The 13316-nt window shown below is 45.8% G+C and overlaps 2 protein-coding genes across 5 annotated transcripts in view; both read left to right on the top strand.

Moving 5' to 3' along the window:
• The window catches only part of LOC135702951 (E3 ubiquitin-protein ligase RNF19B-like), a 208901-nt gene extending 201167 nt beyond the window's left edge, over positions 1–7734 (top strand). For 2 of the 4 annotated variants that reach the window (XM_065224023.1, XM_065224022.1), the window contains exons 6-10: positions 2618–2783; positions 2843–3017; positions 3079–3388; positions 3449–4056; positions 6759–7734. In XM_065224023.1, coding sequence (XP_065080095.1) covers positions 2618–2783; positions 2843–3017; positions 3079–3388; positions 3449–4056; positions 6759–6792 — 1293 coding nt within the window. In that variant the 3' untranslated portion in view covers positions 6793–7734. Of the gene's footprint in view, positions 1–2617; positions 2784–2842; positions 3018–3078; positions 3389–3448; positions 4427–6758 lie in introns of those variants that run through there. The other 2 variants (XM_065224025.1, XM_065224024.1) reach the window with 1 other exon arrangement.
• The window catches only part of LOC135702959 (uncharacterized), a 222516-nt gene that overhangs the window by 167990 nt on the left and 41210 nt on the right, over positions 1–13316 (top strand). The gene's annotated exons all lie outside the window — the stretch shown is intronic.

Raw genomic sequence — 13316 nt, 5'->3', positions numbered from 1 at the left:
TTGCCCAGGCAGATTGGCAGATCCTTGACAGTGTTCATCTATTGATGAAGCTGTCAACTACTTCGCTGAGGTCGTTGGCCGGGCAATAACTGATTCTGTCCCACTGAGGAGACCCTCTCCCAAACCCGCATGGTCGAAGGCCCTCCGTAAATACTGTCGTACTCGTAACCCATTCACCAAACGATTATTTTCAACAGCGAGCAACGAATATCGCACATATAACCGCATTCTTTACAAGCGCTACACAAGGCGTGTGCAGGTTAATTTACGGCTTAATCCAAAGCAGTTCTGGTCATTCGTGAATACCAAACGAAACGAGGAGGGGCTACCAGTCGAAATTCACCTGGCTGATAGAATCGCCAGCAATTCCCTTGAGAAATGTAATCTTCTGGCAGAACATTTCCAAAGCATTTTCAATGACACTACGGCTTCGTTGTCGCAAGTTGCTGAAGCGGTGAGGGACACTCCCAGTGATGCTTTCAATTTTTCGATTACCTCGGTTACAGTAGACCTCGTCGAATCCGCCATCAAGAGGCTGAAGTTTTCTAATGCTGCTGGCCCTGACGGGATCCCCTCAAGCATCCTGAAGCGATGCTGTTCAGAGCTATCGAAGCTGTTCAATATTTTATTACAGCAGGGGGAGTTCCCTACGCGTTGGAAATCGTCATTCATGTTCCCGATTTACAAGAAAGGAGACAAGAGAAACGTCGAAAATTACCGAGGGATCACATCACTCAGGGCCTGCTCTAAAGTTTTCGAAATCATCATCAACGACGCATTATTCTCTAACTGCAGAAATTGCATTTCTCCTGACCAACACGGTTTTTATCCCAAGAGATCAGTTTCAACCAATCTAGCTCCGTTCATTTATTTATGTCTTAGGAGTATGGAAGCTGGAGCGCAGGTGGACGTTGTATATAAAGATCTTAAGGCTGCATTCGACCGGGTTGACCACTCCATACTGCTAGCTAAACTTGAAAAACTCGGTGTATCCTCGGATTTAACTCGTTGGTTCAATCGGGAACTTTGTGTTAGAATCGGATCAGAGCAATTGGACTATTTTACAAACAGCTCCGGTGTTCCTCAAGGTAGCAACTTGGGACCATTGCTATTCTCGATTTTTGTGAATAAGGCCGGACTGATCCTCCCAACTGGTTACCGATCGTTCTACGCGGATGATGTGAAGATCTATGTGATTGTTCGTAGCTTCGCCGATTGCTTGCGGCTTCAGCACCTAATCGATACTTTCGAAGAATGGTGCTCAAGAAACTATCTCACGTTGAATGTACAAAAATGTAATATTATCTCATTTCATCGCAAGCTGAAACCAGTGGCATTCAACTATATACGATAAATCACCAACTTCTGCAACGTGTGGACAATGTTCGTGACCTAGGAATCACGCTGGACTGCGCCTTAACATTCAAGCTTCATTACTCGGGCATCGTTGCGAAAGCTAACAGGCAACTCGGGTTCATTTTCAAGATCGCTGACGAGTTTCGCGATCCTGCCTGTCACAGTGCGATCGATCTTGGAATTCAGCTCGGTAGTATGGTGCCCGTATCAAGCAGTTCGGATAGCAAGGATTGAATCTGTTCAAAGGAAATTTGTTCGGTATGCCTTTCGTCACCTTCCTTGGAATGACCCTGTGAACCTTCCGCCGTACGAAGATTGCTGTCAACTCCTGGGTCTTGAAACACTAGAACATATGCGGACAGTAAGTCAGGCCGTGTTCGCAGCGAAAGTACTTATTGGTGACATCGACTCTCCAGGAATCTTGGCTGAATTCGAAATCTACGCACCCGAACGAAACAGAGACATCATTCCACAAACAAGAGAACAACAACTCAGTAAGTCAGTCCCCCCACTGATAGTACCTTCTGAAGCCGCATCACTCAATTTCAAACTGTGCGCTTGATTCATCCCATTCTGCACATTAAAATATCATACAAATTGACGGTGGCAAACAGAAGCCCAAACGAGCGCAATCTTCAACATCAAGGACACCCATCCAGCCGCCGCGGATGTACGATAATAATAATCCACGACCGTACTTACGACGACGACATGCGTCTTCTCTCCTGTGATCAGGATAACATCTGCTGGCGCCAGCAATTCATGTTAGGCCCTCCTCTGCACAGCTAACCAGCATCTCAAACCTGCTAAGGGCGATATGAACGTTGGCACAAGATTGTATGTTTGCTTGCTAAGAAGGCACTGCAGTCTAAACATAGAACCGTGGTCGTCGTAGTCGTGGAAACTCGCATTTTCGGGAAATTTTTCCCTGACACAATTACTCCTCTCCCATGTTTTCTTCTTCACGACGACGATGCTGACCTATTTCCATCATCGGCTTTATCATCAGGAAAGAAGCTTATCGCAGCTTTGCAGAATATGCATAGGCAGTATGGAAACTAAGCGCAAACATCGTCCTCCAGTTGCTCCTGTTCGCTTTTTGTTTATCTCTTCACTGTTTGGTAGATAGGCGCATAAGGTGACATGTTTTCGGATTAAATGATTATGAAACTCGGAATGGGATAAATTATTTTATATTTAGGTTAGAAAATCATATTGGGGTGAATTCTCAACAAAATTGCTTTTCTCCATCTTATTCCAGGTCATCGTATCGCCGGTGTTGGCCGGGTTAGCCGTCGCAATTGGGGTACCGATTCTGCTGTTCTACGTGTATGGTGTCGTGCCAGTATCGCTGTGCCGTGCCGGGTGCGGTGAAGGGACCAAATTCGAGTTCGACGAAGAAGAGGACAACGGATCGCGGAATCATGGTTAGTGTCACAGGTTGCATTGATTTGAATGTTTAAACGGAACCATTTTTCCTCTACAGATGCCACCAGTGTCGATGCCGTGTCCCGTATCGGGGCCACCAGCATAGGGGAAGTTAGTCTGAGCGTGGCAAGCGGAAGCCATCTGGGTGTCAGCAGTCAACATTCGAACTTTGGCGTCGTGACGAATCCGTCGACGCGCGAATCGACTACGGCTCTAGCCGGCAGTATAACGGGGTACTTTTCACCATTCAGACATTTTAATCCATTTTCTTCAAAAGCCCAATTTCAATTTTAGCCACCGCTTGGAAGTGCAGGCCGACATCAGCACTTCGGAAACGGCGTCCGCTGTGACATGCGTCAGCGAAAAATCCGGCAACACGCTGAATGATACCGCTTCGACGAAAGCCCTGGCAGGTTCGATACTCAGCTACCGGGCTCAGCAGATGGCCACGGATTCCGCTTGCTTCAGTGCTTCCGAAGATGGCGCCTCGGAGCGGGTGCGGTTTGATAACACGGTTTGTTATGTCATCGATGGCGGCAGTGCGGGTTCCGGTGGCAACAAGAAAGATTCCTGTGATATCTGGTATACGGTCCCATTGGATCAGGTGAGTTCGCATTATACGAGTTGAGTTTCTCAGTTGTAACCACATTACCACCCGGCGTAGGACACGGCAGCGGACAAGGCTAGCCTGGGCAGTGGCCGTTCGTTTCGCAGCTCGGAGCGATCATTTCGGGACGATTTCGATTCGACCAGCCTGTCGTCATCGCACAACACTGGCAACATCACCTGCAGTAGCCATCACAGCCACGGCGCGATAGGAACCAATCCGGGCGGCGGTGGCGCAGGTGGAGGCAGTGGCACGTCCATTGCGTCCGGTACCAAACATCCGCGTATCAATGCATTTGGCACACGCATTCCAAAGCTGGGATCGGCAGCGCTCCAGCACCGGACGCTTTCGATCGATAGCAATACCGGTTCGTACAACATCCCAGAGAACGTCAGTATGGAACAGGAGCTGGAGGAACTTGATCAGCAGGAGCAGCAATCGTTGTCTTCGCTGACGCAGTCACCAAAGGGGCAACAACTGACCACTGCGACGGCGACGACGACGACGACAATGACGACCAGCAGCAGTGGGGACAAAAGCGCAGCACCGAACAAGGCGGATGATCCGCCCAAGTCTAGGACTCACATTCTAAGGAATCTGTTTTTCGCACAAACCGCTCCCGGCGCGGGATCGCGGGAAAATTCGACGGGAACTCCATCGAAAACGTAAGGGTTTTGCTTGGTTTTGTGATTGAAATGGAGGGGGGGGGGGGGGCTGAATTCAGGTTGTTGATCGATGGTGTTGAATGGGTGATGAACTATATGCATTTGGGCACCAGTCAGCGACGAGAAACTGGTAGCTGGTGGTTTGAATAGCTCTTTTAAACGTTTGATTGAAATAAATTGTATTTGCATTTATTTCTAAGCGATCAACAATAAGTTACAACATTTCACGAAACATGGATTGCGTAGGTGGTTTTTTTTTTTGGACGTGGAACTTTCGTCGATCTTCGATGTTTGATGGACTGCTCAAAAGTAGCCTCAAATTGAGCCTAAAATATTCACTCTAGATTAGGTGCTCCAAAATAATACAGAGTACCCTAAATGTCCGAAAACTGGAATGTATTATTTCATCAGGCGAACGTCCTTTGCAATGCATTTCATATGTCAAACCAGTCATTAAATCTAGATAGAGCTGGAATTAGGGCGTAACAGGTTTTGTAAACAATGATTTCTAAAAAGTTAAGGCTTGCCAATGCAAATAAACAACACCATCGGGTAGGGGAAGAATTCCCCTACCCGACAGTTTTGTAGGTTTGCGTGGGAGTGCCTTGAGTTTCTAGAAATTATCGATAGAAGTCATTGTTTACAAAGGCTGTTACGCCCTAATTCCAGCTCTATCTAAAAATGCATTTGAATTGCATAAGTGACTGGCCCAGGAGAAATCGAGCCCACCATTTCCTGTGTGCCGAGCCTTTGTTGACTAAACTTTCGGGAGGCCCTCATTATTTAAAAAATAAATGTGTAGGAATTAAAGGACTTAGAACTACAGTTAACTCTCCATATCTCGATATGTGACCACTTTCTTCTATTATATGTCGATGGTAATCTCGGTCCCTTCAAACGGTCTAGTAGGCTAATCTAGTTCTATAGCTCGATCTCTCCATATCTCGATGGTCACTTCGATATCGAGATATGGAGAGTTGACTGTGTTCCACAAATTGTTTGGGTGCTACCCTGAACACGTCGTTAAGCAAAATAACCATGCACATTTTCATTAGGGGTAGCCTTTGAGGGGGAGGAGGGGGTTTCAGAAGTTGTGACCGGCTATGTATTACAGTGTATCGCAAAATTGAGCGTAGATAGATCTGAATAGATTTTTTTTAAACACTGAATACCTAGATAGATATTTGAAATCTTCGCTGGTGGTTGAACACCTTCTTATTGATTTATTGGTATACTGCCGTTATACGCATAACTGTGCCATGTTCTATGCAATCCTTATGTACCATGGGACTCTTATGCGTATAATGGCAGTATAGTTTTGGACTAAATTGGCAGACCCTGTATGAAGCTAGAGCAATTTTAGTAGAATCCTTGATTTTCAACTTTTTTGGAAGTGGGCGGATTTTAGTAAACTTTGTGGCATATGAAGGGGCCTTTCTTAGCTCAGTGGGTAAAGGCGCAGCTACAAAGCAAGTCCATGCTGAAGGTGCCTGGGCATAAGAGTATGATTGTACTTACCACTCAATTATACTAATGCAAAAATGGTACACGGAAATTTTACGAGAAGCTAAATAGTTCGCGCAAAGACTACGTGCCCGCAAGCTGATTTGTGTAAGAACTTGGACGGTAACCTTCTCGCGAACGAGTGTAAGGTGATTGAGAGGTGGAAGCAGTACTATGACGAGCAGCTCAACGGTGATGCATCAGAAAACGAAGGTGGCACGGCAACAGACCTTGAAGCACGCGCAGAAGATGACAGGCTACCTGTTCTTGATCTTCAAGAAGTTGAGGAGGAGATCGGTCGGCTGAAGAACAACAAAGCACCTGGTGTACATCAACTACCAAGTGAGCTATTAAAATACGGTGATGAAGCACTGACTGGGTTATTGCCAAGATTTGGGAGGAGGACATATTACCGAAAGAGTTGATGGAAGGTGTTGCATGTACAATCTACAAAAAGGGCGACAAGTTGGATTGCTGGAAAGTTAAAAAATGTATATTGATGGTCCTTTTTAGTCACATAAAATATAAAAGTATTTCTCGATTCCCTGGTATTACCGGGATGAGCCTTCAGCTGTTTTTCGATTTCTGGGTAGCCAAAAACGGCTTGAAAATGGAAACCCTAGTCGAAAGAGTATAATACATTTTTAAAGATGAATAATTTAGGCATATTGAAACAGAGCCAACTCTCTCCCAATGTTCTATGAAATTTGAGATCAGGCATGCCATAATTAGTGATTTACCTTTACCAATTATCGTCAGGGGGGTAAACAACGTCCTTGAGAACTCAATTTTGGCATGAGGATACATTGTGTTTCAGAGCATCTATTGGCCAAATTTGAGTACTCTAGGACTTTGTTTACCCCCTGACGATAATAGGTTAAGGTATTGCCGAAGTCAACATTTCCATTTATAAATTGGTATAAAATCTCAAAAATCGGTATTCTGTTTATCGGTATCAAGATCGAAAATCGGTACAAATACCGATGTATCGGTATATCTGGCGACACTGGTTGGTATTTCAGAATTAGTGACCAGAAGTGACACTCGACTCGATTTACCATCTATCGCCCATAGTCGTCAATCCGAACTCGTGGTGAGCGGCTAACATTCTCTTGAGCACCTCATCATGTAATTGGTCTTCGAAGTCCAAAATCGTACCTTTGCAATCCATGTGTTCGATCGTACTGTTCGTTTTCCAGGGCATCGTTAGTCAACAGCGGTAAACAACGTTGAAAACAATCACAGCAAGAAAAATCGTACGTACGGTAACAGTAGTGAAACAAAAAAATAAAACAATAGAATATACAATCCGGTTCCGTTTGAAACGGAGCACACCCGCGCAGCTAGTGGAATGACGATTAAACAAAACTGACAAATCCGGGAACGTAGAATACCTAGATACAAACTAACAAACAAACAAATGTAAAATTGTATTTATTTAATAGAAATCGACTACATTTACTTCCGGCACGGCAGCGAAGAACAAACAGAAGAAGAAAAATAAGACTGCAAGTAGATGAAAGAAGGCGCAGCAAAAAGGCACAAATGCGGAAAACAGATTTTTGTACTAGTTTAGATAGAATCGACTACTGACAACAAACTGTCAGGCGAAGGCGATGAAATGAGATCTTAGTGATTCGAATTTGTAATCCCAAAAAGCAGACACACACACAAACACTCATACAGAAAAAAAATACAAACCGTGACATTTATACCTTTTAGCCAAATTAAAAAAAGGAAAATCGAAGTTAAATGTTAGAACAGAACAGATGAGTCCATAATTTATGCATTACTCCTTATTAGAAATGTAATTCACGAGAAAGGAAGCCAACCAGCATAGAGAGGAGTAGTAAGGTTGCCTTTCAACAAAATGAATTAAAAAAAAATACAAATAAATTATCAGAAACGATTTACCAGTAGATTGGAATATTGTTAGTACCAATTCAAGAGTAACGCAAACGGGAATCAGTGAGTAGCGATTCTAGTGACAACCCTAATTATTACACTTATTACGAGAAAGGTAGGTCTTTTTTTGTATTCACATTTTTTTTTTATTTAATCAATGTTCTAGTGAGTGAAGAGTCAGACATCGGACAGAAGGCCCAAAGGAGAGCTAGTTTTAAGTCCATAAGTGATATCGCATCAATACAGAGTACTCTCTCTTGGAATGAATAAGGTAAGGAAAAGGGGTTTTATTGTGATGACCAGTCCCATTTTTTTTGGAGTGTTTGCCGATTTGATTGGATTCTGACAAGTACGTTGTAAAGTATAATCGAACCTGGTTCGAAGTATATGAAGATTGTAAAGCTGGCGCCTAAATCCTGGAACATGGAACTGAAAATAGCTCGGCTTCCTGAGTTGCGAGAGGATAATCTACGACGAACTGCACCCACGCAACTTCGAAGTCGTAGTCGTAGTCTCAGACTTAAATCACATGAGAATTCAACAAAAAGATCAGTCAATGGTGGTCATATTGAGGATCCAGGACCAAATTGACCACATCCGGACATGTTCTGACTTGGACCAAAACCCATCATGCGACACCTCAAATCACATGTTAATTCAAAAACAAGTGCAATGGTGGTTATAGCAAGAGCCCAGGATGACATTATACACAACCGAATATGTTCCGGTTACAACTTTGGTAGTTTCCAGTTCCTTTCAAGGATCAAAACCCATCATACGACACATTAAATCAATGCGTAACAAGAGTCAAATCTCAGTTTGCTTACCACTGTGAGTCGAAGTCTTTATCGATAGGTAGTTGTTCACTCATTCAAGGTATTCGTTTGGTACCTTTGTTCTTTGCTTGACGCTCGTTCAGCCGTCGCCGTGTGCGAACTAAAAAGTAGAAGGGTCTGTGCCTAGGGGCACAAACGTAGGACCGCTAGTGGACGGAACAAATGTGAAGAGCATTTAGTTCTTTTCATATAAACTCTTCCTGTTTTTGATTTGTAAGCGTATCAAATTTACAGTTTTTTTTTTTCAAAGAGACAGTTAATGAAGAGTATCAATCAAAATCACTTCCAGGTTTGGTTACAAGATTACAACTCTGGAGAGCAGTTTGTATGGTCGTTGAGGGCCTGTGGTTCTGAATATGGACAAACAGGCACAGATAAATTCTATTCCAACTCTTTACTGTTATAAGCTTGATGGCCCTGAAAAGGGCCGTTTTATTGTAGACGACATCCATGGCCGCTTACGATTGGCGTGTTTCGTGTAGGTGACAGCATCACGGATCTCATTTTCCAGGAACACCTTCAGCACACCTCGTAGATCAGATCGGAGATTCGTTTAACACCACCACGGCGAGCCAGATGACGGATGGCGGTTATCTCGAAGAACTTTGCGATGACGCTTGGTGCCTCTTTGACCAAGACCCTTTCCTTCTTTGCCGCGACCAGTCTATTGGTGCTTATTGAATGTAGACGGGTTCACTAGCCACCACCTTCCTACTGCTGCTGAAGCGAAAATGAGTTGATGCTTTGCCATTTAAATGATCTTTATTTCTTGTGATTGTGTGGTTTACATGTATGAATTTGTTAAGTGACACAGATGCGTCTTTTCAACTTTGGTACATTTGAGATTTTAATTATTATTTACAGTTCCTAGTCCTATCAGGCCTATTTTAAAGTATGACCACCTTGGTGGGATTGGTTTGATTTGAATTGGAAAAAGGAGACTACTTATAACTACTATTTACAACTACAACTAACCTACAACTACTATGTACACCTAACCTACTATATACAAATTGCTTATCAAAGCATGTTCTGATAAATTACATTTTTGTGTAAATTTAGTCTTAATTTCGTTAATTTTGGAATCTATTTTGGCAATGCCTGCCTCTTCATGTAAATTTGTTATTCTAGTGTCGAAAGGACGATCAAGAACCATCCTCAGCACTCTATTCTGAGCTACCTGAATTTTGTTCCTGTGAGTCTGTGCACATGATTCCCACACCGGAGCTGCGTAGAGGATCGCAGGTGCTACGATTTGTTTGTAGACGGCCAGTTTGTTCACCCTTGAGAGGCGGGATCTACGGCAAATCAGCGGATACAGACTCCTAACCAAGGCGGAACACTTGACTACGGTTTTCTCCACATGCGAGCGGAATAGGAGCTTTTCGTCAAACAACATCCCGAGATAGGTTACTTCGGCGGACCACTCAACCCTTGTGCCATCCATGATTACAGTACAAGAGGGAGCCGGTTTTAGTTTGGGTGATTGCCGATGGAGGAACATGATTATTTGTGTTTTGGAAGCATTGATTTTGATTTTCCACGTGGTGGCATAATCAGCAAAGGCGTTAAGGCATCGTTGAAGTTTGTTCGTTATTTCGCGAGGCATCCTTCCTTTGACGGCTATTGCGGTATCATCTGCGAACAGGAAAAACACGCAACCGTCTCCAAGAGGAGGAATGTCGGAAGTGTAAATGCTGTAAAGCAAGGGTCCCAGCAGACTGCCTTGCGGGACTCCTGCTGGGATGGAAAACGTGTCGGAAAGACAACCATTCAACGATACCTTAAACGACCTTTGCTGGAGGTAGTTACGGGTGATTTTAATAAGATGTAAAGGAAAGTTGAAGTTACAAAGCTTGTATACAAGCCCATTGTGCCAGACATTATCAAACGCTTTCTCAACGTCTAACAATGCCATGGCTGTGGACTTGGATACAGCTTTGTTACTTCGGATGTTATTCATCACCCGCACTAGCTGGTGATTGGTGGAGTGCCCCTTTCTGAATCCAAACTGTTCCGGAAGGAGAATGTTATTTTCCTCGACAAACTTGAGCAAACAATTGAGAATGAGTTTCTCGAACAATTTGCTCAGCGCTGAAAGGAGGCTGATTGGTCTGTAGCTTGAAGCTGGCGTTGGGTCCTTCCCGGGTTTGCGGATAGGTATGATTTTCGCTGTCTTCCAGATACTTGGAAAGTAGTGCAGTTCCAAGCATCTGTTGAAGACAGCAGCCAGCAGAGAGTGAACCTTCATGCTGAGATTTTTCAACACTAGGTTGAATATTCCATCAAACCCGGGGGCCTTCATGTTTTTGGTGCATTTCAGCGCTGAGCAAATCTGTTCCACTGTGATTCTATCCTCCGGAGGGATGGCACAAGGGGAGGAATCAAGGTTGAGTACGCATTGCTCAACCTGAACTTCGAGCGGACTTTGGATGTTGGAGCCAAGCAAGTGCGATTTGGCAATATGCTCACCAATCGCATTTGCTTTCTCCTGAGGGGTGATTATGAGCCGATCGTCATCATTTTCATCTTTTAGAGGCGGAATGGGTTTAGGGTGCGTCTTTAAGACCTTGGCAACTTTCCAGAATGGTCTGGAGCGGTCGTCCAGATTCTGGACAAGCCGCCCGAAACTTTCGTTCCGGAGTGAGACCATTCTGGAAGCAATCTCCTTGTTCAGATTGGCCATTTCACGTTTCCTCGCTAGATCTCCAGTTCTCTGAAACTGGCGTCTACGAACATTTCTCAGGCGAATTAAGAGTTGGGTGTGGGAATCAATAGCAATAAACTTACCCCTAACAGGAACTCGTCGGACGCACGCCTCGTCAGCCACGGTTATGGCTTGGTGGAGTACTTCCAACGCTCGGTCGATGTCCTCCACGGAGTCAAGCGGCGGGTTGTCGATGATGTGCCTGTCTACCACGCGTCCAAACTGGGCCCAGTTTACGCGATGGTAGTCCTTGCGCAGGCTTGGAGCAGCAGCTACGTTGTATCCCAGTTCAGCCACCACCGGTTGATGGTCGGAGCTGAGTTCGTTTAAGGCTACCGGCTTGGACAAGCCGGTATTTGAAAGAAACAGGTCTAGCGTCGATGGGTTGCCTGCCGGTGAGATGAATGTTGGCTCGTCCGAGAACCAAACGGAGTACAGCCCATGCTGCGAATGGTCGAACAGCAGACGACCGTTCTGGTTCTGCTGGTAGTTCCGCCATGCCTCATGACGAGCATTCAGATCTCCTCCAACAACGAAGCGGGAACCGGTACGGGTGATGGTGGACAGGTCCTTCTTAAATTTAGCCGCTAGTCCACTGCTGGCGGCACACTGTCGAGGGCAGTAGACGGCGATGAACTGGACGTATCCAGTCGACGACTCCACCTCCACACCAAGGGCCTCGATGATAGAGGTGCGGATATGGGACAGAGTGTGGTATTTTATTCCTTTCTTGACGACGACCGCAACACCACCCCCCCTGGAGCTGGTGCGATCAAGCCGGATAATGTTGTGGTCAGGCAACCAGAAGCTGTCGCCGGACTTTAGATGGGTCTCGGTTAGAAGGCCCACGTCGATGCTGTGCTTGCGGAGGAAGTCGGCAAGCTCAATCTCTTTTGCTCTTACAGAGCAAGCATTCCAGGTGACGATAGTTAGCGGTTTAGACGCCATACTGGATGATGAACTTACCGAGCACCTGGATCTGTTCGGGCTTATTGCGGCACTTACGAAGAGCACCGGACATGTTGACGAAAATTTCCATCAGTTCATCCGCTGAGAACAGATCGGGGTTGTTGTTTTGCGCTGTTGGTTGTCTCCAGAATCCAGGGGGGGATGGAGAGCTTTGGCCAGCAAAATCACCGGAAGCTTCTTGAGGGGGGGCGGGTTGCACCCGCGAATTCGCTTGCCTTTGCTGGGGAGCACGAAGAGACGGAAAATCCTCCGTCCTGAATGATGGGGTTTTGTCCTTCTTGCGTCCTGGTTGATTGTTGCTTGACGCCTGCTTTCGGATGCGTTTGAAGTCCTCGCGTTTGGAGCACTGTCTGTCGGAACCTTGATGTGCACCACCACAGTTAGCGCATTTTATCGCAACGGCTCCATCCGCAGGGCAGTTGGAAGTGGCGTGTTCTTGAGCGCAGTTGCTGCAGCGTGGCTTGATGTTGCAGTTGTGGGTACCGTGTCCAAAATTGAGGCACCTCATACACTGCGTTACGTCACGATGGCCGCCACGGTATGGCTCCCACCGTACGTTGATGGAGCAGATTGATCGGATGGCTTGTAGCGCATTGAGCGTCACCGTCCCTTTCTGGAAGTGCACCAGGAAAAGACAATCCGGGTACGTCTTCACGTTTTCGTCTCTCCTTGTCATTCGGAAGACAGCGATTGGGGCTAGCTTGTACCGGTTGATTTCGGCTTCGACCATCTTGGGGTCGAAGTTTGGTAGACCCCTGATGACTACCTTGAAGGGCTTCTCACCGGGGATGTCGTGCGTGAAGAATTCCGCCTTGGTATCCTTCAGATATTTCACGGCCACTTCGTACTCCGCTTTTGTTCGGAGCATCACCTTGGTGCCGATCCTGCCGAGCTTAAACTCAGCTGCAACGCCCAGCGATGAAAGATCGCCAATCAGCGTGTTGAGTGGGACTTGCTTCACCACCAGTGGAGGAAGCTTCATTTTTGCTGCACTCGGGGTGGCAGCAGTTTCGTTGTCGACGGCGTCGCCGAAATCACCAATGACGCTGACGTTCGTCGCGGTGGCATCGTCCCGTCCACTCGCACCATCGGACTGGCCTTGATTTTTCTTCCTCTTCTTTGACCGTTTCACCGTGGCTGAGGTGGTATTCCCTACATCGGTGGGAAGAGTAGCGTACCTATTCGAAATAGGTACACTCAAGCTACCCTCACCGCTGTTCTTCTTCTCCGTTTTCTCTCGGAGCCTGCTCCGGGAGCGCTGTCTTCCCATCACACGATGCGACCGACACTACTGACGACGCGAATAAACGTTTGGAATAACTATCGAACAACTCGACAGA

The sequence above is a fragment of the Ochlerotatus camptorhynchus genome, unplaced genomic scaffold, assembly GCF_037179485.1.
Source record: "Ochlerotatus camptorhynchus isolate MF236.1 unplaced genomic scaffold, CSIRO-AGI_Acam_v1.1 ptg000203l, whole genome shotgun sequence".
NCBI lineage: Eukaryota > Metazoa > Arthropoda > Insecta > Diptera > Culicidae > Ochlerotatus > Ochlerotatus camptorhynchus.
Note: the sequence above shows the minus strand (reverse complement) of the source record. Positions and strands in the feature narration are given on the sequence as shown.